The sequence below is a fragment of the Galeopterus variegatus genome, unplaced genomic scaffold, assembly GCF_000696425.1.
Source record: "Galeopterus variegatus unplaced genomic scaffold, G_variegatus-3.0.2 Scaffold389, whole genome shotgun sequence".
In the NCBI taxonomy this organism is placed as follows: domain Eukaryota; kingdom Metazoa; phylum Chordata; class Mammalia; order Dermoptera; family Cynocephalidae; genus Galeopterus; species Galeopterus variegatus.
The window spans coordinates 192,518-218,195 of record NW_007726500.1 but is presented as its reverse complement, the minus strand read 5'-3'; the positions used below and the strand labels follow the sequence as shown (position 1 = coordinate 218,195).

Genomic DNA, 25,678 nt, shown 5'->3' with positions numbered 1-25,678 from the left:
CCTGATTTTTATGTCCTCCTCCCCCCAGGTCTCCCTTCCATCCAAAGGGGGGACAAGTGTTCCCCCCCCCCCCCCCCCCCCCCCCAACTCAGGCTCGGTCTTTGGCCCAGGCTTCGAGCGTGGGCCTCTCCAGGGGGAGGGAGGGGAGGATGAAGGGTGGAGTCCCACTTCCGCTCACCAGCTCCCTATGTAGGCCACCGCATTGTATATCCCAACACGCACACGCTTTGAGTAGAGCCCTTTGGGGTGGGGGAGACTTAAAGGCAGTTTGTGGTTTGGGGAGGAGTTAAACCATTTTAGCTCCCTGGGAAGGTGGGGAGTGGTTATCCTATTTTCCCCCAGTACCCTTTTGGGTAATTGTGCTCTGTGGGTTGGAAGGAGGTGAAGGGGGACCTGGGAGCGAGCTGTTGGTGGGTGGGAATAGGGAATTGGCCCCGAGTGGAGCAGCCGCCTGTTAGGAGCCCAACATGGCGCCTGAAAAGCACATGATGCGAAAGGGAAGAGAGGAGAATCCATTCCCTGCCAGCCAGGCAGCTGCTCACACCCGTCAGCCCCATTTTGGGGTGGGGGCGGCTAGATGAAGCTTTCATTCTCCTATCGGAGGGTCTAATTTGCCCCCAAATATGGGAAATTGGCGTTGAGGGTGGGGTTTGGGTGGGGAGGGGGAGGAGATCTTATCCAACCTGTAGGTGGAGAACTGGCCCAGTGGGTAACAAGTACTTGTAGTTTCTCTGAAAAGTTCAGCCCCTCCTCCTCTTCCTTTTCTCTCTTTTCTCCCTTCCCTGATAGTGAAGGCGTGCTTTTCTTCACCCCTTGACGGAAGTGGTCCTTTGCCACCTTATATTTCCCTGTAGTCCTCCTCTTCTGTGGATTCATGTGGGAGCGATATGTCATTTAAGTAAAGTTGCTGTTAAACTTAGTTATAATGAGTTTTAATAGCTTCCCAGTACTACGTTTTAAGTTATTTTTCAAGCTTGTATTTACGGTTTAGTTTTTTCTAGTTGTTAGTTATTGCAGTGATCAGGATGAGCCTCCTTTTAGTAGAGTGAACCCCTTTTAAAAGGCCACTTTAACAACAACCACCAATACATTGTTTAGAGGCGTTTTCTGTCTAGTGTAAAACTGAGTGGTCTGACTCTAATAAATGGTTTTGAAATGTGTGACTGGTATTATAAAATTTGTGAATAAAACATATAAAATATGTATTTGTCTTTTTTATTTACCTTTGTAAGGTGTAGAATTTGTTTCCAACACTTATTTTTATCTACGTGGTTGTGTGTTTTAAACAAAAGTCTTTAAGTGACTTGGGTTCATTCTTTAGGTTCCATCCACTCTTTTGGGTAAATCCGTTCACAAGATACACGGTTTCAGGTGGTCCTTTCATACCTTAGTTTAAAGAGGACAAAAATAAGGCTTTTTTTTAAAGGGCTCAACAAGTTTATCATGCTCAGTCTGACAGCTAAAATACAAGTGTCGTTCACCTTTTCCTGTGAATGTCTGTGTGAAACAGCTGTTCTTAAAGTATGAGATTTTAAAAGGAAGCATTTCTCATACTCAACATCCTTTTTATTGGTACCACAAACATGTTGGACATGAAAACTTAGTTTTTGCCTTGTTGAAGGTTTAAGTGACATTAAATGCCTCCTTTGAAACAAAACAGCACTTGCATTTTTAAGAAAATAACATCGACTTTTTAAAAAATCTAATTATCTTGTATTTTGGGTATTAGTATTCCACAGTGTCTAATATTTAGCAGCTCAGGTTGTCACTCAAAGAACAGTTTCCTTGCTGGTTTTTAAAGGATCCAGAAGAACTTCGAGAATCTAAATGCATAGTGACCACATAAAACTTGTATTTGTGTATCGCTACACAGCTTGGTGAAAATAGGTGGACTATTTGCTGATAAAAGACAGATGAAATTTTGGGGGCACACGTTTCCTGGTTATTTTTTGTAAAGCCAGATTGAGGAAAAGATGTAAAAGTCACTTTGGGGGAACTATCTTAATCCGGGGTGGGGGTTGAGGGTGAGGGGAGGGATTTCCGTCATTTGGTAGCGAACTGGCTTGGTTTTGTGTTTCTGGAGGTGAATGGTTGTGTCCTTATTCTTTAGCATCTCAGCATTACTAAACTTATGGAATCACACCTAACTTGACCCCTCCCATGAGGCAGCAATAGCGAAAAAATATTACATATAAGGATTTCACTAGTACAATACAAAATTAGCCTACTGAACAGATTTGGGTGTTGAAGAGAGCCTGTTTATCTTCAGAAGTTACAATAATGACTAAAATGGTGTAAAACATGACATGGTAAGATAAAGACAAAGCAATAAAGCATTTGACATGTTGGAACTTAATATAGTTTACCCACATGCAGTGGCCTTTTGAATCCTTTTATTAGTACCTTAAAAGAAGTTTTCATACAGAGTTAATCAGATTTCCTTAGCCAACTTTCGTTGTAAAGGTGTTAACAGAAGCAAGAGCATTTCCACACACTTGTATGGGCAGTTGGTTTTGTGAAATATGATGGCATTGTGTACTCCAGAACTGTGAGCCTACCCTAGCTACAGGTAGCTATGGGTAAGTGTTTTTCAGGGTTAAAATTCCTATACACATGGAATGGGTAAATGGGGATAAAGTAATGTAAGGGTTTTTTTTGTTTTTGTTTTTTTAATTCATGGGTGCTCCTGTGGAGTCATTTAACACTTAATTTACACAGTGTGTCTTAATGCTTGCTCCTCAACAAGTCTGTGAACCTGCTGATGCTTTCTGGAAGCTTGCTGTGCCTTCTAAATGCCAGTGATGGGTAGGCATTGCATTTGAACTGGGGCGACATTACTTTGGAAAGGGCCACCTGTAACAGCATCACCACACTGGCTCTGCACAAATTTAGAACCCCTCATTGGTGCAGGTCAGAGGAAAAATTTCGACGGAGAGTCCATGATGTGAAGAAAATCTTCAGGACAAATCCTGGTTTCCAGAGTCAAGTTCAACTTGATTTACATGACTCAGCGGCTGCTTCATCCAGTTTTTCTTGTATCAGTAACAAACTTGCATCTTCCTGCATGTTCACGTGCAAGTTTAAGTGTTTGGCCATTGACGTCATATGTGAAGCGTATTTGATTTCTTTTGTTCCATTTGGATTATAGAGAAGTAATCCTAATGATTTTACAGGTAACAAAAGCTTCACAGACTTTAACATATAAAATGTACCTATGGAAATTAGGGTTTCGACCAGAGGTCTTAAAAGCTTTGCTTAAAATTAAGTCCAGGCACATCATTAATATGGGTCCCAAAGCTGACACTTGGATTGTAGATTTCTTCCCCTCCTTCCTTTTTTTTGGTCACTTAAAACACTTTTTACCACATGAACCTGAAGTACTATTGAATCTTAAAAATGAGTGTACTGTTTTTTCCCCCTGGTAATTCTGAGCTTTTGTATGCTCGCCTAAAGATCACTTTAAGAAATGAGAACTTGAACACTTGTTTCATAAAGGTTAATATCAGTTCAGAAGTATTTAGTACCAACAAAAATAGAGGTCGGTATTGTAGGTTTAAAACTCACTTTTAAAAGTAATTCTTTGGTGGCAATTCGTTATACTAAACTTCTCAGTTTCTTTTTATTACTTCAGGCTCCTTCCTCAGAGAAGCTTCCTGTTATGTACCTTATGGATTCTATTGTGAAAAACGTTGGAAGAGAGTATCTCACTGCATTTACTAAAAATCTAGTTGCAACATTTATTTGTGTGTTTGAAAAGGTATATATGCATTTAGAAACATTTGAATTTTTTTTTTAAGAAATGTGTTCCTGATTAAATAAATACTTGCCTTGTGTTGGGTTTTCTTGGGTGGTGAAATGTATTCTCTTGGATATTTATTGTTAAGTACCATTTCAAAGAGAGTGGCTAAAGTTAATGTTAGATTTTTGAAACAGATTCTAGGGTTTTACATTCATTCAAGAATAGATGGGTTTGCTCTTAGAATTGTGCTTTTAATAAAAGGTTGAGTTTATTTGATTGAAGGTCTGTTTTATCACTGGAATATGGGCAAAAAGATCTGAAACTACCAGGAGTACTTCAAATTTCGTTGTTTAAATTTCTAGAATTAGGATGTTTCACTATTACTATCTGAAAAAAAAAAGCATAATCTTCCAGTGTGTCTCAAGCCGTGATTGATTTCTGAAACATCTGATTTTTTTTTTTCTGGAAATGTTTCCTTTTTTTGTTACTTTGTTCAAGTCTGTTTTTATGTGAATGTTGTAGGTATGTGTCAAAGGTGGACCAGTTAATTGCTTTAGGTTATTTTGGAAATACCTTTTTTCCCCCCCGCTTAGTGTCTAGAAGAAAGGCTGGTTAGTTTCTATACCTAGAGATTGTAAATTCCTTCCATAACATTGTATCTCGTACTTTGGTTAACACTATTATGTTCAGGAAGACAAGGGATTTGCTGAGGTAATTCTCTGCCTGTCAGGCTTTATTTTTCACACTGAGCAACAGGGCACTTACATAAGTAATTGGTAGTTCTTATGTTTTAGTAGATGCACCTATTTTGTCTGGAGAAATCATTTGCCAGATTTGTAGAATTAGGCTTTTCTGGAAGAACTATTCTTGTTAGAACAGAAAACATACAGTTACTACTTGAGTAATTTTTTTCTTCAAATTCTTAGAGAAAAGAAATAGTATATACAAAAGAAATTTGGACAGCTATATTTCATATAGCATTAAAGAACTTGTTAATTTATAGTGTATTGTAGACCTTTGCTAAATACTGCTTACCTGAGGCTGTAGTCTAAGGAGAAGCCAACTTTGCATTATTGGGAACTTAACCAATCTCTTGGTTTCAGTTTCAATATGTTCCAATTTATTTGGGTGTTTGGTTGCATAACTTTACTGAATCTAATTGGGCATTAACGCTACAGTTGATAAAAATGACTTGTAAATATATAATTATCTAAAGATCTGAATGTAGTTAGGGCTTAATTGTCCTAAATTTAAAAATCTAACTCAGTTTTCTCCAGTACTAGGCTTACCTGATGGCCTATTTTCTAAAAACTTTTTATTATGTTCACAAATGTGTGCAGATAAGTTATACAAAACTAAAGTTCATCAGTGGCTAAGAATTTTGTGAATTTCAATTATTAAGATGCCTTCCATACCATAAATGGCTTGTTCATAGGTTCCAACCATATTTTATTGCAGAAGATTGATTAGAGAGATACTTTTGTCTTAATTTTGACTTTGAATTATATTGTCAATAATGTAAGCCATCAGGTAAACCATTTTCTGGTTGTTTTATATTTTTTTCCAGGGTAAGAGTAACATTAGGAGTGTTATATCAAGCCCTAGAATGTGAAACATTTTATACTTATGAAGATACAAAGATTTGCCTAGTTGTTTGCTTGCGTGAAGGCTAGGTGATAATGACTTTTATTTTTTTTCTAATTATTTTTGAAGGAGAAATAGATTAATTTTACATTTGCAAACCATATGCACCTTTAATGAATTATTACTGTTGGATATATTTATGAATGGGCAGTATAGTTCTATATGTGAAGTAGAGCAGAGATTTACATAGCTTTATACTTAATATATAAAACATTCTATAGTAACTTAACAAGCCATAGAATTGTTCTGTTGTTCCAGGTGGATGAAAATACTAGAAAAAGTTTATTTAAATTACGTTCCACATGGGATGAAATATTCCCTTTGAAGAAACTTTATGCCCTGGATGTCAGAGTCAATTCATTAGATCCTGCTTGGCCTATTAAACCTCTACCCCCCAATGTGAATACATCTAGCATCCATGTGAATCCTAAATTTTTAAATAAATCGGTAAGTTTTAATGTGAATGGTATGTAACTAATAGTTTTAACTATCAAATTTTGACTTCTCTAAAACTTGTTGCCAGGAAGCAAAAATAGAATACCCTGTGCTCGCTCAGTTCAGTTTGAAAAAGTAGTAATAATAAAAGTATATATATATTTAAAATTCTTACTTAAAAATATATTCACCTTGTTTAAATATTATGTAACTTTCATTTTGGGTTTTAAATTCCTAAGTCTTCCGTTTGCTTTTATACATGATCAGCTGTGTAAGATTATGGATAGTATTATGCTGATAATGTTTACCCCTCAGCTTCCTTTTTAACTATATTTATCTTAATGAATTATTTTTTCTTATAGCCTGAGGAACCTTCAACACCTGGCACAGTGGTCAGTTCCCCCAGCATGTCCACTTCTCCAATTGTTCCTGATATACAAAAGAATCTTACCCAAGAACAACTAATAAGGCAGCAATTACTGGCAAAGCAAAAACAGTTGTTAGAACTTCAGCAGAAAAAGCTGGAGCTTGAGCTAGAGCAAGCTAAGGCACAACTGGTAAGTAGGGGAGATTTGGTATTTTAAGTATTGTAAATCTGTCTTCTAATAGAGAAGTAATTTTGTGTTTTAATTGCATTAACGTTACTTTTATTCATAGTGTATTTTTCCACTTTTATTTATTTTGTAAATTATGGTATATTTATTAGACCAAATTTTTATATCTTTAAAACTCACTTCATTATGAACTACACTATTTCCTCCAAGTAGTTTTCTGTCCTATAAGGTAGCGACTTAGTTTTATTTAATCATTATAGTTTGTGGACTTAATATTTCACTCCTCAGATGGTAGGTATGTTGTGGTGAATATTTTTACATAGTCTTTAATGTTTTATGAACTTATGCTTCATGAGCAGAAATCAGGCTCCTAGAAGGCTACAAGAGAAAAGCTATCACAAAATTAAGGAGGCCAGGAAGATTATGTCTTTCTATACATGAATGATCTTATACTAAGTTATTTTACTTGGCACCTGATCTTATTTGAGAGTAAGGAGGTTCAGGAAGGCAGAATTTTATGAGTTCAACAGTGCCACTTTGGGAGGAACTAAATTTTATGACAGAATTTAGCTGGAATGGCTCTTTAACTCATGTGAAGCTTGAGTGTAGTGATTTAGTAATTTCTTAGGAGCAGTCTGGCTCAGAATACTGAATAATTAGGAAGAAGGATTTTTTGTTCATTCCATCTAGTGATTATATTATAAAACCCCAAAGTAAAGGACTAGCAGGAAATTACGGGCCACTTAGGTACACGGACTCTCTTCATTACAGTCTTTACTTATACATTAGAAATAAGCACTATAGTTCCTAGTTTTCAATTTCTTGACAAATAATCTGCTTGTTATACAGTATTAACGTGGGCATTTATTTTGTATTTCAGGCAGTTTCTCTTAGTGTTCAACAGGAGACATCCAACTTAGGTCCTGGATCTGCACCATCCAAATTACATGTTTCGCAAATTCCCCCTATTGCAGTTAAAGCTCCCCATCAGGTTCCTGTGCAACCTGAGAAAAGCCGTCCAGGTCCATCCTTACAAATTCAGGATTTGAAAGGAACTAATCGGGATCCCCGTCTTAACAGGATGAGCCAACATTCTTCTCACGGAAAAGATCAGAGTCACAGGAAAGAATTCCTAATGAACACATTGAGCCAATCTGATATTAAGACAAGTAAAACTGTATCCTCTGAAAAACTAAATTCATCCAGGCAAGAAAAAAGTAAATCAGGTGAAAAAATAACCAAGAAAGAACTTGACCAGTTAGATTCTAAATCTAAATCTAAATCTAAATCACCATCACCTTTAAAAAACAAATTATGCCATACAAAAGACTTGAAGAATCAAGAATCTGAAAGTATGAGGTTGTCTGATATGAACAAGAGAGATCCAAGATTAAAAAAACATCTTCAGGATAAGATGGATGGCAAAGATGATGATGTAAAAGAGAAGAGAAAAACGGCAGAAAAAAAGGATAAAGATGAGCACATGAAATCATCTGAACACAGACTGGTTGGAAGTAGAAGTAAAATCATAAATGGCATTGTACAAAAACAGGATACAATAACAGAAGAATTGGAAAAACAGGGGACAAAGCCAGGGAGATCAAGTACTAGAAAGCGGTCAAGATCACGATCACCCAAGTCTCGGTCACCAATTATACATTCCCCCAAGAGAAGAGATAGGCGGTCACCCAAACGAAGGCAAAGGAGTATGTCTCCAACTTCCACACCCAAAGCTGGAAAGATTCGCCAGTCAGGAGTTAAGCAGTCACATATGGAAGAGTTTACACCACTTTCCAGGGAAGAAAGAAATGCTAAGAGAGGTACTAAACAGGATATTCGAGATCCAAGGAGAATGAAAAAGACTGATGAGGAACGACCACAAGAAAATGCAAATCAACATTCTACAAAGTCAGGCACTGAACCTAAGGAGAATATAGAAAATTGGCAAAGTTCCAAGTCTACCAAAAGATGGAAATCTGGTTGGGAAGAAAATAAAAGGTATGTTAACATTTTTAATCAAGTAGAATAATGTATACATTTAAAAAGGTAGTGTTAATTTAAAAATAGGAAAATGTTTATTGGGTCCTATACATAGTATTTTATTTTTCCATTTAATTCTTACAAGCTTGTGGGTAAAAAAAACCCAAAAAACATTATTATTTCTATTTTACGGATAAGGAAACTGAGGTTTAGAAAGGTTAATTAATCTACCTAAGGCTGCAGTCCAGGACATGGAAGAATCAGAATTCATGTCTTATTTTTCTGACTTCATATCTTGTGCTCTTAATTATTTAATTGTTGTTTATGGTTACATATATTCATTTTAACCAGATCCTTTAAAAAGGATCCTTAAATGTGATCCTGAGTATTTTTTAAAAAACATCTTTGAAGTAACATACTGCTTTTATGGTTTCAGTTTACAACAGGGTGATGAGCATAGCAAATCTCCTCATCTAAGGCATAGGGAGAGCTGGTCAAGCGCTAAAGGAATCTTGTCACCTCGAGCTCCAAAGCAGCAGCATCGATTAAGTGTAGATGCCAATCTTCAGATTCCTAAAGAGTTAACTCTTGCAAGCAAAAGAGAATTACTTCAAAAGGTAGTTACTATGATTAATTTTATATAGTCATTCTCTTTTGTCCAATTTTTGTATAAGTACTTTTTATATTTAAAAATATTTAATTTCCTTTTGTCACCCTTATGCAGACGAGTGAACGTTTAGCATCTGGTGAAATTACACAGGATGAGTTCCTTGTTGTTGTGCATCAAATTCGACAGCTATTTCAGTATCAAGAAGGTAAACATAGATGCAATGTACGGGATAGTCCTACAGAAGAAAATAAAGGTGGATTAAAAAAGAAACCTCTCTTATCTGATGCTGAATTAACCTACTATGAACATAAAGCAAAACTGAAAAGGACACAGGTTCAGCATTCATTTCCAAGACTTGATCTCTTAGATCCTGATATTTTTGACTACCCTTTGACTGATGCCTTGTTGTCTGGAATAGAATGTGAGCCATCCAAAAGTAAACATGCAAGTAGGAATAGTGGAGCACAGTTTGACAGAAAAGAACAATTTAGTGAAAGAGCAAGACGTCTTTCTCCTATATCTGGGAGTCGTACTTATGCTGAGAATCTTTCACCCCATGAGGGCCGGAGAAGACATGACGAGCAAGTCTCTGCTAAAGGTAGAAAAAGTTAAATCAGATTATGCCTATTGAATCACACAGGAGTGAAGGGAAAATAAACAAAGCTAAGTGGGGATGTATTTTTGTGACTGTTCAGACTACTGTTTTTTCTGTTTGCTTTGTTACGTTTTTTCCTCTAAGGGAAGGGAAGGGAGCCAATAATTTATAAGGCCAGTTGTTTGTCAGGTACTTCCCTAGGTTCTTTTTATATGTAATTTGATTTAATTTTATAAAAACCCAGTGAAATATATATTATCCTCAATTTTACAGATAGGAAACAAAACCAGAGAGGTTAAGTAACTTGCTCTCAAAGTCTAATAATTAGTGAGTTTACAGGATGGGGATATTTTTTTCCCCCCTGGTATATATGACCCTCAAGGGCATCCTCTTTATCTACTGTGTGATACTGTCTCTTCCTTCCCTTCTACTATAGTGAGATAGTTATATATATCTTTGGATAAACATTGTCATGAATATAGATAAAGGATTTTAAGATAATTTGATTTAAATTCAGGTTTAGTGAAAATAATTTTTTTTTCTTTTTAAAAGGTGTGCGGGAAGAGCAGAGATCTCCATTCAATGATCGTTTTCCACTTAAGCGACCTAGATATGAAGATGCAGATAAACCATTTGTAGATAGCCCAGCGTCAAGATTCGCCGGCCTTGATACAAATCAGCGTCTTACGGCTTTAGCCGAAGATAGACCGTTATTTGATGGACCTAGTAGGCCATCGGTAACGAGGGATGGCCCAACCAAGATGATTTTTGAAGGACCTAATAAATTAAGCCCTAGAATTGATGGACCTCCTACACCAGGTTCTCTTCGGTTTGATGGGTCACCAGGACAAATGGGGGGAGGAGGTCCTTTGAGATTTGAAGGACCACAAGGTCAGCTAGGAGGTGGGTGTCCATTGAGATTTGAAGGTCCTCCAGGACCAGTAGGGACGCCCCTGCGGTTTGAAGGGCCAATTGGTCAGGCAGGAGGAGGAGGAGGTTTTCGGTTTGAAGGTTCCCCTGGCCTGAGATTTGAGGGATCTGCAGGTGGCTTGCGATTTGAAGGACCAGGGGGCCAGCCTGTGGGTGGTCTGAGGTTTGAGGGACATCGTGGTCAACCTGTGGGTGGTCTGAGGTTTGAGGGACCTCATGGTCAGCCTGTGGGTGGACTTAGATTTGATAATCCCCGAGGCCAGCCTGTAGGTGGACTTAGATTTGAGGGGGGTCATGGTCCATCAGGGGCTGCAATTAGGTTTGATGGACCTCATGGTCAGCCAGGAGGTGGGATCAGATTTGAGGGCCCTTTGTTACAGCAAGGAGTTGGAATGAGGTTTGAGGGCCCCCATGGTCAGTCAGTAGCTGGTCTGAGATTTGAAGGACAACATAATCAGCTCGGTGGGAACCTTAGATTTGAGGGTCCACATGGTCAACCAGGGGTTGGCATCAGGTTTGAAGGACCGTTAGTCCAACAAGGAGGTGGAATGAGGTTTGAGAGTCCTTCTGTACCAGGAGGTGGCCTGAGAATTGAAGGACCTCTGGGTCAAGGTGGTCCAAGATTTGAAGGCTGTCATCCTTTAAGGTTTGATGGGCAGCCAGGTCAGCCATCACTCTTGCCAAGATTTGATGGGTTACATGGTCAGCCAGGTCCTAGATTTGAAAGAACCGGTCAGCCAGGCCCACAGAGATTTGATGGACCTCCTGGACAGCAGGTTCAAACAAGATTTGATGGTGTACCTCAAAGATTTGATGGTCCACAACACCAGCAAGCATCAAGGTTTGATATTCCTCTTGGTCTTCAAGGCACACGATATGACAATCATCCTTCACAAAGGCTTGATTCAGTATCTTTCAATCAGACTGGTCCTTATAGTGACCCACCTGGTAATGCTTTTAATGCCCCCTCTCAAGGACTACAGTTTCAAAGACATGAACAATTATTTGATTCACCTCAAGGACCAAATTTTAATGGACCACATGGCCCTGGAAACCAGAGTTTCTCAAATCCCCTTAACAGAGCTTCTGGACACTATTTTGATGAGAAGAATCTTCAGAGTTCTCAGTTTGGAAACTTTGGCAATTTACCTGCTCCAATAACAGTAGGCAATATTCAGGCATCACAACAGGTAAGTCTGTTGTAGTTATTTCAAAATTACATGCAGATAAGTAAACGATTTTTTAAAATGTTTCTAGGATTTGAGGAAGGTTTTCAGTACATAGTTTATTATGTAGATTGCAAAGAAGTTTATTTTATTTTATATATTTTTGCAGCTGGCAGGTAAGGGGATACAAACCCTTGACCTTATTGTGCTCTAACCAACTGAGCTAACTGGCCAGCTAAGCAGTTTTTAATGTACTCCAAAATCCCCCATGCTAGGAGAGTGGGATGAGAGTATTTTGGAAATGAGATTTGCAACTTAAATCCAGAATTGGTTTTAGCCCTTTCAGGATCTGGTGAAATGTCTCAATATCTTTCTCTCTCTCTCTCTCTCTCTCTCTCTCTCTCTCTCTCTCTCTCTCACATGCACACACTGTTTTTTTGTTTGTTTTTTGCTTTAAAGCTAATGAAGTACAGTATCATACAATTGTGTTTCGTAGACCTCTGCTATGTTGTAGAACTCTTGAGCCCTGAAATGCTTTAAAGTAACCATAGGATTAATCTTTTAGACTGTTCTTTGACCAAGAACTTCCTTAACCTGAGTTAAACAAAATCAAACTGTCCATACTTTTACAATCTCCATTTTTCTTTTTCATCCTGTCTTCCTTCCTACTTTTTACCACCTGTCCAGTTACGTCAGCATGGCAAATTTTGCCTTCCAAATATGCTCTAGTTACCTAAACACGTACAGTTGCCCCTTGGTATTCTTTCACTTGTTCTGCATGCATTTAAAAATGTGTATTGAAATAATTTTAAAGAAAATGTGTTTACAATTTGTGAGTAATTCAGATGAATTAATATTTGACTACTTTTAGGTGCCTGGTGAAATTCTCCTGGGCAAAATTTACTTTTTTTCCGGGTACTGACATTTTCTTACTGGTACAAAATCATTTTATAATAGTAAGATTGTGTGGAAGAAAATGTAAAATAGAAGAAAGATTCTAAAAGCACATTAGGAACATTATTGATAGAAAGTGGTCTTCTGTTCATACGCAATGCTTTGAAAGAATAGTTGGCCTACCTAGTTAGACTTACTCTATTGTATGTCCTTGAAAGAAATTATACCGTTATTGACTGATACTCTCTAATGGGACTTGACTTATTCGTCTTCTTATATTACACAGAATTGGTGGGGTTTTTATTACATACACCAATGAAAGTTAACTTGGATATTGAACAAGGCTTATAAGTGGATGTTTATTTACGTAGCAACAACACGTAGAATTCCTGCATTTTACACAGAATTGGTGGGGTTTTTATTACATACACCAATGAAAGTTAACTTGGATATTGAACGAGGCTTATAAGTGGATGTTTATTTACGTAGCAACAACACGTAGAATTCCTGCATTCCTCTGGAATACAACCACTGTATTTGTATTCCAGACAGTACTTGATTTATGACTTATTTTTTAACATTCCCTTTGAGTCTTTCATAGTCTACATTGTACTCCCGCTATAACTATACTCAAAGATGGTAGCCAAGCAGTATGGTCACCTGGAGTTCAGACTGCTAAGTAAAGCAGGCTTTTGACATCTTTGGAAAGGCGTCAAGGGACAGGAGTTCTGGCCTAAACTTTGCTGCTAACTAGCCCCTGTGATTGCGTATAGGTTTCGTTGCTGGATATTAGTTCTTACATTTGTAAAATAAGGGAAAGCATCATCAAGGTAAAGTGACTTGTATAAGATGATACAGCTAGTTGGTGGCTACCTTTTGCTTGCATGGTATCTTAAACTTTTCAAAGAAATTTCAACACATTCTCAGTTCCTTATAACTATGAAACAGGTAAGGGAAAGTATTATTGTTCCTGCTTGTAGAAGACCTAGAAGTGAAGTGACCCAGCCAATTTACCTTTCTTAATCTTTATTGTCATATAAGCCAGCCATATTGCATCTGTTGAATATTTTTATGTGATTAGGATGTTAAAGTTTTACTTAATATATAGAAAGGATGTTTTTAAAATCAAGTTTTATCTTAAAGGTTCTGACTGGTGTTGCTCAGCCAGTAGCATTTGGCCAAGGACAACAGTTTTTACCAGTACATCCACAGAATCCTGGAGCATTTGTTCAGAATCCTTCAGGTATGTATTTTCTGAACCTTGAGTTTTTCAAAAGACAAATAATTATTGTTTTGTTGACTGGCTAACTTTGTCAGTTTTAGAAAATGACAATTTTGAGAGGGGCATATTCAATGTAGAGAAAGTTAATCTGGCTGAAGTGTTCTGTTGTTTTTCTGAGTTTTTTTTTTTTTTTACGTTGATGTGTATTCACACTGACACTGTTTACAACTACACATGGTTAGACAGGACTTGAAGACCATAAAAAAAATGTAAGGAACCCTATTGGGTGGAAGGTGGGATGTGGGGTGGGGATGTGACATTTCTGTTGCGTTAGAATGAAATCAATGACAATCCTCAGAAATCTCATTTATTTGATATTTTGAATTTTTCTGTGTGTGTATGTGTGTTGTGACCCAGTAAACATTTACTAAGTGCATACAAGGGACACTACCTTCTAAAATTGATTTATTAATATGTCTTTATGGGCACTCAAATAGAAAAAACTGGTTTTCTAGCCAGGTCCCCTGATAAGCATCTCCTGATAAGCATCTTTGTTACCATGGGGTGAGTCATAGTTAACTACTGGATAGGAGGGCTTTTAGTTTTAATATGTCGTGAGAAGTATATAAATTATGGTGATTTGTAACATAACTGCAAAGTTAATGTATTGAGAATTAGCCCAACCTAATAGTAGTGATACTTGGTTTAATTTCCAAGTCAAAAGCTGTTTTCAGAAATATGCTTTAGGGTAGCGTTCAGTTATTCAGTTTATAAGTTAATGGAGTTTTCTAAAACTTTTGAAGTAATTAGGGAAGTCCTAGCCAAGCTCTGTTTTATGATTAGTTCTTAAATTGTGTCATCTTGAGAAATTTATTCAATTAATTTGAGAGGTTATTGGCTTTAATTTCTTGGTGGACAATTAGATTAATTCATATTTTTGATGTTTTTGGTTGTTACTATAATGAAAAGAGAAGAAAAGAATTTGGGATCTAAAGTTAGAAGACTAGGGTTAGAATCTCCACCCTGCCACTTCATAGGTGAGCAGGGTGTAAGCATGTATCTTCTCTGTGGTTCAGTTTCTTCCTCTGTAAATAAGATATGGTCGTGTTAGTAATGCCTGGGAGTTTTTTTGTTTTTTTATTTTTGAAGAGAAATAAGATAGTATATGTGCAAAAGTATGTTATGATTTGTAAAGTGCTATATTTAATGTATACTCCTTTAGAACTCATTTTTTTGTTGTTGAGTAGAGGATTGGGTATTGGGTTAGTGTCATGAGAGAGTGTGCAAAAACTGCATTTACAACCTTGGGTTACATGGGTGTATATATAGAACATACCAGTGTCACTTATTTCCTTGGGTTGGGGCTATTGGATGAGATGTTAAGTATGTCTTCCTTCTTCAAGTTGTACTTATTTTTAGAAGAGGTGTGAATAGTATTCAGGGTGCTATAGTCAGCTTTTTTCTCAAGGTTCTTTCTTTAACTTGAAAGTGAAAACCCTTTCCCAGTAGTAGATATACCCATGCTCATTTATTCATTCAGTCATACATTGATCATTTGCTGTGTATTAGGGTAAATTCAATAAGGTTCATCCTTCAAAGAGTTTATAGTGTAGCAGATCTATAGTTTTTTTGTTTGTTTAGTAAATATTGTGTAAATTCTAGAAAAGAGCTCTCAAAAAAGAGAAAAGATTAAAAAAAAATACAGTATATAGTGCCAAGCACCTCACTGCCTTACAAATATTAATTCATTTAATCCTCATAACAACCTCATAACCATTTTACAGGTAGAGGAAACTGAGGTTCAGATAGGCAACTTGATCATGTCATACAACTGGAAAGTGGAATTTCTAGCTAGAATCCCAGGAGCCAGTTTCCTAGTTCATGCTCTTGATGATCACTAAACTTGGCTGACCACCAGACGTGTGAATAGCTAATTATGCCTCTTAGACATATAGTTAATTCTAGTTTAATGTAAATGTTAAACTAGTGTGTGAAATGCTACTGTAATCGATTAACTATTGAGGTTGATTTATTTGTTCTTGCATTCAGACATTTAATTTGAACAGACATTAATTAGCATACTATGTATAAGTCACGGTGATAAATGCTAGGGATTATGTGTGTTGTGGATGCAAATTGAATTTCTGCCACCAAGAGGACTTTCTAGTGGTTCAGAATTTTTTTCTGGAGGTATAGAGAGATGCATAATAGTAACAAACAAATATATTAACATACTGTTTTTATGGTTTGAGTTAAAGAATTACAGTTATTAGAATAGTGCTTAACAATATACGGGATTGGATTGATTCCTCACCAAAGAATTTAAGAGAAGATTGTTAGGCTTGTTTCATTTTTTCAAATTATTGACACTTTTATAAGCTATCATCCATTTAGCAGTAGCCCGAGCTGCTTTGCAAGGGCATTAATTCGGCAAAGGTCACAGCGGCAGGTATGCTCTGAGCCACATGGTCATCAGCCCTGCGTCAGTTCCTCTAGATAGTCACGTCAGGGAGCAATGGGGTCAAGAGTACTTTCACTTAGATTTTGGTTCTTCTCCGTCCCCTTTCCCTAGAAATCTGTGCTAAGAGATGGTACTCTACATGTACAAAACTACCTTTTCCAATGTGGTTAGAAAATGGGAAATAGAGAATTAGAATGGTAGAAAGTTGGACCTGGAGGTGGTTCTGCATTGCATAGGAGAATGGGAGCATGAGGCTTTCTGTCCTCTGTATCATGCTTTTCTTTGGCATGGATTTAATTAGGCAAAAGTGGGTCAGACTGATTTTTTTAGATAATACATGTGTCCTTATAAGCTGTCAGTGTTTTCAGTGTTAATTTTCTTTTTTTGTTCTAGAATATATTTTCAAGTGGTAGTGCTTTGTTGACTCATATAAAAACTTAAATTTTAAGAGCTTTTGAAATAATTAAACCCATCAATAAGATTTCCTTAAATTTATTATTGGTAGGATATCTTGAAGAAAACTTTAAAAAATGCTTAGTATAATTTGTACGTTTAAGTTCTACTTTCACTATAAGAGCGTTATTTTTTTAAAGGAGCCCTTCCTAAGGCATATCCTGATAATCATCTCAGTCAAGTGGATGTCAATGAATTGTTTTCAAAACTGCTAAAAACAGGAATTCTCAAATTGTCCCAGCCTGATTCAGCTACAACACGTAAGTATGGTATACTTGATGTACACAAAACATTAAGTTATAGACATGTATGATGTGATATAATGATATGTTGTGATAATGGTCCCTGCTTACAATAATTAAATTCTTAGGTATAACTTTTATTTTTGTTTTTTTGAAAATCAAATACAATTGGTTTATAATGAAATGTTTTAAAATTTTCTAAGATTGAATTATATTACCCTTATAGTGGACATTTGTTTCTGTTAACTAACATTCTTGCAAATATCATGTGCATACTTCTTACTATTTATTCTACATTAACTTAGTTTTTGAAAGTTATTTGAATATTGATGAAATAAAATTTCACTAAGATTGACTTTTAAGAGATCAGACCTAACATCACTTATCAAAATAAAGAATTGTATTAGGTTCATGGCCAGTAAACTTTAAATCAGAAGTACTAAATAGACTAGATGGGTTTCTCTATATGCTTATAACACTATAGTGTTTCTATAAAAAGAATACATGGAGAATGGTATTGAGAAATTTGTATGTCTGTTCTCAATTGAAGAAGTAAATGAAGTTGCTTCTCAGCCTACCCCTGAAGAGGAGGAAGATCAAAATGAAGATCAAGATGTTCCAGATCTTACAAATTTTACAGTTGAAGAGTTGAAACAGTATGTAATCTAATTTTATTTAAGATAAAAGAGAGATGGACATTGGGAGCGCCACCGTGCTTCCCAAGCGGCGCACTATCCAGTGCGCCACCGGGCCGGCCCCAGTGCTATTTCATTTTATCCCTTTTATTGTTCTAAATCTAGGAAGCCCGTATGAGGGTACTTCAGAAAGTTCATGGAAAAATAGAATTGGAAGACAATACAAATCTTTTCATAAGCTTTTTGAAATATTCTCGTATTTTTTAAAATGTGGTAAAATATACATAACAATAATCTTTAGGAAGCCTGTTTTTAAATCCCCTTTTAAAATATATCTTCAGTCAAGGGTTTGATTCCCCATACTGGCCAGCCACCAAAAAAAAATGAAATGAATAAAAAATATCTGTAGGCAGGTCCAAGTGCAGTGGTGTTTACAAGTAATTGATCATAACGTTACAGATTTCTGTGTTCCTTCTCCACTCCAACTGCTTCACTTGACTCACCTTAAAAAAAGTAAATAAAATGTCACCTGCACAAGTACTTAGGCCAAAAGTCCACCCCAAATTTTCATTTTTATATCTGTTTAGTGCAGAAAATCTAGGAAGTTTAAATACTAGGTATTGATAATTATTCATATCTTCCTTTTTATCTTCATTTTCTCTTTATTATTTTTTTGATATTGGTATTCTTATAATTTTGAAGTTCAGAAAATGAGGTTTTTGTAGTCCAGCGTTTAGAAAAGTTTTTTAGGCCGGCCCGGTGGCGCACTGCTACAGTGCGCTGCTTGGGAAGCGCGGCGGCGCTCCCGCCAAGGGTTCGGATCCCACATACAGACCGGCCGCTCACTGGCTGAGCGAGGTGCGGGAGCAACACTGAGGGTTGCGATCCGTTGCCGGTCACGAAAAAAGACAAAAAGGAAAAAAAAAAGTTTTTTAAAAAATCTTTTATTTTTATGAGTTATTTATATTCATTGTCGAAATTAGAAAATACAAATAAAATCAAGAAAGTAAACTACCTACAGTTTCCACTTTACGGGTAACCACTATAACATTTGGTGCATATTTTTTCATAATTTTCTATTGCTTATTTTACTTATAAAAAACATTTAAAGTTGTTTTCTAGTGTGTGGATTCATTATATCCTTTTGAGTAATTTATTTATTTTTATTTTTATTTTTTATTTTTTTGTGACCGGTAAGGGGATCGTAACCCTTGGCTTGGGGCTGCCCGTACCGCACTCAGCCAGTGAGCACACCGGCCATTCCTATATAGGATCCGAACCCGGGGCCTCGGAGCTCCCAGCGCTCCGCTGTGCTCCGGAGTGAGCCACAGGGCCGGCCCTTGAGTAATTTATCAAAAAACAAACAGCTGGGGCCGAGCCCGTGGCTCACTCGGGAGAGTGCGGCGCTGGGAGCGCAGTGGCGCTGGGAGCACAGCAGCGCTCCCGCCAGGGTTGGGACCCTATGTAGGGATGACCGGTGCGCTCACTGGCTGAGCACGGTGCGGGCAGTGGGGCGACACCAAAGCCAAGGGTAGCGGTCCCCTTACCGGTCGGAAAAAAAAAGAAAAAAAAACAGCTGACAGGTTTCACTCTTTTAAAATCAATATATTTTTCCAAAGTAATACTTTTACACAGTTAAAGGCTTATAATAGAAGCTAGCATCCCCTTCTCCGGCTACTACTCTTCACCCAGCGCTGTTCCCCATTTTTTAAAAAACTTTTAACTGTCTTTCCTCATATTTACCTCTTTATTTATTGTAATATATCTAGTTTTCTATTTCTTAATTTATCAAGTTTAGACATAATCTTTTGACTTTGTGAAAGTGAAGATTTAGCTAGCTCTTTTACTGTCCTACCAACTTCAACCCCCATGTAATTATAAAACTATTTTTCATTAAATCATTATTCAGTATTACTATTATGACTAAATATTTATTTTGTTTGCTGGAATGCAAAGTACCAGTGTTCTCTTGTTTGCTTTGTTCTTTTTTTTTTTTTTTAATTGGAGTTAATAACTTTCCTATTTGTTCACTTACTTGGACTATATAACCTATTTCTTCCCAAATAGGGAGTCCAGAATTTAAAAATTTGATTGTTGCTGGCTGGCCACAGTTTCCCATTGGTTTTCTAATTTTTCTTTTTAGTTACCCATACTATGATTTCTTCTGTACCTTTGTCATTGTTCTTTAGATTAGAGTGGAGCAGTTGAATTACTCAGAACTCCAAAGATCTAGAGAGGTGAAATCTTAACTCTTCCTCAGTGTCCACCTTGATATTGACTACAAGCTAAGAATAGGCCAGTTATTGCTTTGTTAGCTAGCACAGGATCATTCCATTTTTAGTCAAAAGGAAATAAGTCACTGGGCTAAGCCTATCAATAAGGATAAGCTCCATGTTCCAAAATTCACCAAAGTTAAGGTAAAGAGGGTCAACAACACACTGTTCAAGAGTAATTTTGATGTTTGGGTATTAACTGTTTCAGCCAGTTCTTGGTTTCACCATTGTTAAAATACAGAAAACTGAAATATTTGTAACTGGCTTTTTCCTTTTTTTAAGGCCATATAAGCCATGTTATCAGGACTAAAGATTATTTCTTTTTCAAAATAGGCGTTATGATAGTGTTATAAATCGACTCTACACTGGTATTCAGTGTTATTCTTGTGGAATGAGGTTTACAACATCACAGACTGATGTATATGCTGATCACTTGGACTGGCATTATCGGCAAAATAGAACTGAAAAAGATGTTAGCAGAAAAGTCACTCATAGACGTTGGTACTACAGTTTAACAGTAAGTAATGCATATACCTTCAAACTATTTTTTTAGGTTAAAATTATATCATTCTCAGAGTATATTTAAATAATTGCAGAGAGCTAATGTGAATTTCCTGAATAAAATTTGACTCCTAAAATGTAATGTTTTTTAAATAAAGGGATTTTGAAGAGTATGTAATGTCGAGATAAGAGTAGTACACAAGCTTGTTCTAGCTCTAAAATTCCAAGGTTCTGTGAATTTTTTTTTAAGTTTATCTTGTTTAAATTAGTAGTTATAATTCCAGAGGAATGGAAAATTAAGATCTTAATTGTTCATTAGTTGCTATATGTTGTATACTAATTAGGGGGCTGAAAGAGTATAATTTTAAATAGTCAATATTAGAGCATAAGTGGCATTATATTGAAGAAATGCACTAAGTTTAGAAACAAATGAGAATATTCTTTTAAAATCAATTCCTTTTAAGGACTGGATAGAATTTGAGGAAATAGCTGATCTGGAAGAACGTGCAAAGAGCCAGTTTTTTGAAAAGGTGCATGAAGAAGTCGTCCTCAAAACTCAGGAGGCGGCTAAAGAAAAGGAGTTCCAAAGTGTACCTGCTGGACCAGCTGGAGCAGTTGAGGTAAGAGAAGAATGTTCAAATTTTCTGTCTCTGGAAGTGCCCCTCACTTCTTTTAAGTTAATAATCATAAACATACCACTTTATTTATGTCTCTCTTTTACTGATTTTTAAGGTTTCTTGTAGGCTCTACAATTTTACTCTTCTAATTTGGCTTTGTGTTTCAAAACCACCATAGTTGATAATAGCAGTGACCAACAGCAGTGAAATGTTAACTATTTTTGTCTGGAAGATTGGCAGACTCCTTAAAATCTATTTTGTATCTGTATTATATATTGGATGTTGTTTAAACTTTCAGAACAAATGGGATTAAATGTGTTCTGTTTTTTAAATTTCATTTTATATGCTTCTGTTTTAGAGTTGTGAGATCTGTCAAGAACAATTTGAACAATACTGGGATGAAGAGGAGGAGGAATGGCATTTAAAAAATGCTATTAGAGTAGATGGAAAGGTAATTTCAGTTCTGTTCTTTATAAGGAAGTGTTAAGATTAGTATTTTGTGGTGGTAGCTCACCACTTTGAAAAAAGGTCCATAATATGTTTTTTTTTCAGTCTTAATAGAAAAGGTGTTGGACTTTAGAGTCATAAAATGTTTGAGGTGGAAGGGGTCTTAGCAATAAACTGGTTTTATACTTATTTATATAGGAGGTTGCATACTTAGTTAATGATAGACACAGGACTAGGGCTTCTGAATCTTGTTGTCTTTCTGCCTAACCATACTATTTTGATTCTGGATTTATATATTATCAAAACTGTTACTGTCTTGAAAACAAACCGGTTAGGCTAGATACTTAAATGTACAAAGCAAGTTCAAAGAGAAATCAGTCTTTTAAACTCTTTAAGAATGAAAATTTTAGGTTTGTTCATTTTTTTGACCAAATGAGCTTTGTCACCTTTCCAAAGACAGCTGTCTTGTTTAAAAAGAAAAATCATCAGAATAGCTAGCCCATTCGAAGTGAATATGCATGTGAATAGCTATTTACTTTTTTTTCTTTTTGCTTCAGATTTATCATCCATCATGTTATGAAGATTATCAAAATGTAAGTTCTTTTTGGTTATGGGATTTGCTCTCATTTACATTAATAAATTTTGCTGTTATTTTTGCATCACAGCAATATTGTTATTTTAATCTTATCTAATGAGCTGTTTTTGTGTTTTGATGTCGCATTTGGCATTTTTTTTTATTTAGCATTTAACATTCACTAAATATCGGGGACCAGACTGATAGGATCTGATATACGTCAGTGTCATTTTCTGTGATATGCAAATAATTTAAATTGTGAAATATCTGAATTATTACTTGCATTCTGTTCTCCCCATCTGAGTCTTGATATCTTTTACTAGACCTCTAGGTCCAGAGAAATGTGAGAAAAACTGAAGATAAGATGGATCATGATGGGAATAAGTTTCTAGAGCAATGGGTAGCATTTAGTGCTGTTTTTTTTCTTATGTACTCCATCCAGCCATCTAATATAGGAAAAATTTTTAAATGATCATGTATGAAATCTAAAAAAGAAATCAGTCTGTTGGGCTTAAAAGTTCAAACTCTCATATTTGTGGCATGACCATTTTTTAAACCAAACAAAGGAAGTGGAGTGAAGGCAGTTTGGAAGATATCTATTGGTCATCAAAATATTAGGATATTGCAATGGCTTGTGGGGAGTATTTGAAATTAGGATAGTTACAAAAATCCCAGGATATACGTAGGGGTTAAACATAGAATCATATCTAATCAACTTTTTTTGGCCATATATCTTTTACAACTTGGCTGTTACTACTTAGCTCATCGCTGAGTACATATTCAATGCTCAACGTGTGTTTTACTACTTGGTTGCCTATATGGCATGTTTCATGGGGAAGCAAGTATTTTAATTGCATTTGGTAAATGTGTGTTCCTTTGCCCATACAAGGGTCTTATACACTAGAAGACATTTAATGTGATAATTTTAAACTTTAATCAGTACTTATAGAGCTTTTCATTTTGTAGACATCTTCATTTGATTGTACACCGTCTCCCAGCAAGACACCAGTTGAAAACCCCTTGAATATTATGTTGAACATTGTCAAAAACGAATTGCAGGAACCCTGTGACAGTCCCAAAGTTAAGGAAGAACAAATTGATACCCCACCAGCTTGTACAGAGGAAAGCATAACACCATCCACTGAAGTTAAAACAGAAAATGATACAGTCGAGTCAGTTTAAATAAAGAGAGAAAGGTATGTTTTTCTTTTTTTAAAAAAGCTGCTGTTGGATCTAGAAGGTGAAGAATTTTTTTATGTATATATAGACATATATCTATATTAAATTGTCTAGCTGAGGCAGGGCCTTCAGCTATCATTTGGTTAATAAATACATTTTAGTATTTGCATTTCCTGCTGCCTGCACAGTTTCAGGTGCTTGTTGTGTGAAAGTTCTGTAGATGTGTGCAGATTTAACAAAATGAAATTGTATGTGTAAAAATGTACGATTTTCACTTGTGAAACTGTAAATTATAAATAAAAAATATTTTTGCTATTCATGGAGTGTAATATTTATGCACACCATCAAATAAAGACAGTGTTTCTGTACTTTTTATTGGGTAAAATGGAACTGAACAGCAACCTCAACATAAGATTTTTTTTTCTAGTAGCTTCCCATGATTAAAGAAGGAAAATCTGAAGTTAGGTTTATCCTTCAAAAGGGGGTTGTGAGAGCACTGCAAGACTTTTCTCAAATAGAAAAGCCAGATTTGAAAATTTTTAAAAACAAAATAGGACATATTTGCATATATATATATCTTCAGCTATAGAGAACCATCCAGATGTCCATTTTTGGAAAGTATCTAATGAAGCAATTTTACTCTTGAACTTGGACACTGATGCCATCAAATATATTAACAAATATATTTAAGTACTAAAGGTGATTTTTTTTTTAAACATTTTTCAAATTGTCAAACGATTTAATGCAGATGAACATATTTCTATTTTAAGTTACAGGGGAATCTGTAAGAATGTTCATTTGAAACGTGGCTAACCTTTTTCCTTTATTGGTTTTGACTGAATTAGATGGACACCATGAGATGTTAATATTCATACATGTAATAAATAGAATGATGAAGAAACTTCAAGTTTGTATTTATTTCTTGAGTGGCTTTTGAATGACTTGTGTCTTTCATCTCTCTGTTCTTTAAAACATGAATGTGGCACCTGCCATGAGCCAGGCACTCTGAGATTAATCTTTTCTGCCATTTATTGGATGGCAGAGGCATATAAAGCACTGAAAGTTTATTGCACACTTACTATGTGGTAGGCACTAGTAGACTCTCTATATATTTTCTCTGGTACTTAAAACTAATGCTACATGGTAGATAGTATCCCAGTTTACAGGTGAAATTGAGCCGTCTACTTAAAAAGTTGTACAAGAATCTGAACCTGGCTTTGTCTCATTTTATTCCATACTAATTTTGAAATTAAAAAAAAAAAAAAGATAACCCTAAGATAAATGCTAGTATAGAAACAGGCATACCAAAGTACCTGGAGGTGGGTTAAGGAAGACTACACGGGTGGTGATATTTGAGTCTTGGAGGATACTATGATCCTTCAATATGGTCACACTGAAGGGTGTCTTTGGAGAATGAGCAACAAATGTAAAACCTTGAAGCAGTTCATGTGTATTCAAAAACTGATTTGTATATGGCTAAAACTCAGTAATTTTGAACAGAAGATCATGAAGAGCCTTCTTGGTTATGATGAGTTTGTATTACATTGATGACCAGGGCAGCCACTAGAAATTTCAAACAGAAATGACATCTGCACCTAAGACTTTTTTTTAAGAATAAAAAGTGAATAAAATTTTAAAGAGATTATCAAATGCTGCAGAGAGGTCCAGTAAAAATGCTGGTAGGTGTCACATTATGTCATAGATGAACTTACAGATATATATGAACACTGCCATGGAAGAACTGCTGGGGTCTGTATATCCAAAAATGTAGGCAAAATTTCCTGTTGTACGTTTTTCTGGGGAGACCACCCATAGCTTTTATAAAATGCTTAAAGGTATGGGATGTTCAAAAGAAAGGTGAGAAAGATAGGAAAAGCAGCAATGGGAAAAAAATTTTCAAGGGGTGAGTAGTCAACACAATAAAAGTAAAGAAAATATGGTAAGACTTAGAAATATTCCCAAATTGTTCACGTAAGGAGTGTGGATGCCAATGCCAGGTATAATGGGTAGTGTGGGTGGGAGGTAATGAAATAGTAAAAGCTACTTTTATAAAATTTAACTGTAGAGATTAAATTGTAGTTACATGTTAAAAGGAGCTCAGTGGAGAGATGGGTTGGAGACTGAGATGACTGACTAATCTCAGCTGGAGTAATGGTATTAAGCACAGAGGGGATTAGCTTCGGAATGGAGCAGGTGCAGTGCTTTCTCCAGAATGGCCACTGGTAGTTGGAATTGAGAGTTCAATTCCTATTTTCTCTGAGGTAGGGGGTCAGATGTGGGGGTAGTGACCAAGATCTGTCCTGAATTTGGCTCTGCATTAGAATCACTTATAGTGAATGTTAAGAGAGCCCTCATCTCTAGACGGTCTCACTTTGTTCTCATTTGGGGCACCTCTAATATTTAAGAAGCTCCACCATTGATTCTAATGATCAGCCGAATCTGGTTAACTAATGCAGAAATCAGCAACATTATATTTTAGCTCTAAATGAAAATGAAAAAGTCAACATATACCACTGGAACTAGTAAT

The 25,678-nt window shown here is 36.1% G+C and overlaps 1 protein-coding gene across 2 annotated transcripts in view; it reads left to right on the top strand.

Moving 5' to 3' along the window:
• PCF11 (PCF11 cleavage and polyadenylation factor subunit) overlaps nucleotides 1–24,053 on the top strand; it is a 24,789-nt gene extending 736 nt beyond the window's left edge. The window contains exons 2-16 of one of the 2 annotated variants that reach the window (XM_008568228.1): nucleotides 3,632–3,757; nucleotides 5,642–5,830; nucleotides 6,181–6,375; nucleotides 7,253–8,370; nucleotides 8,789–8,969; nucleotides 9,077–9,167; nucleotides 10,110–11,677; nucleotides 13,691–13,790; nucleotides 16,824–16,943; nucleotides 17,476–17,581; nucleotides 20,167–20,350; nucleotides 20,799–20,954; nucleotides 21,310–21,402; nucleotides 21,956–21,991; nucleotides 22,939–24,053. In XM_008568228.1, the coding sequence (XP_008566450.1) occupies nucleotides 3,632–3,757; nucleotides 5,642–5,830; nucleotides 6,181–6,375; nucleotides 7,253–8,370; nucleotides 8,789–8,969; nucleotides 9,077–9,167; nucleotides 10,110–11,677; nucleotides 13,691–13,790; nucleotides 16,824–16,943; nucleotides 17,476–17,581; nucleotides 20,167–20,350; nucleotides 20,799–20,954; nucleotides 21,310–21,402; nucleotides 21,956–21,991; nucleotides 22,939–23,154 (4,479 nt within the window). In that variant the 3' untranslated portion in view covers nucleotides 23,155–24,053. Of the gene's footprint in view, nucleotides 1–3,631; nucleotides 3,758–5,641; nucleotides 5,831–6,180; nucleotides 6,376–7,252; nucleotides 8,371–8,788; nucleotides 8,970–9,076; nucleotides 9,561–10,109; nucleotides 11,678–13,690; nucleotides 13,791–16,823; nucleotides 16,944–17,475; nucleotides 17,582–20,166; nucleotides 20,351–20,798; nucleotides 20,955–21,309; nucleotides 21,403–21,955; nucleotides 21,992–22,938 lie in introns of both variants that reach the window. The other variant, XM_008568226.1, reaches the window with a different exon arrangement.
• The last annotated feature ends 1,625 nt before the right edge of the window (nucleotides 24,054–25,678 follow it).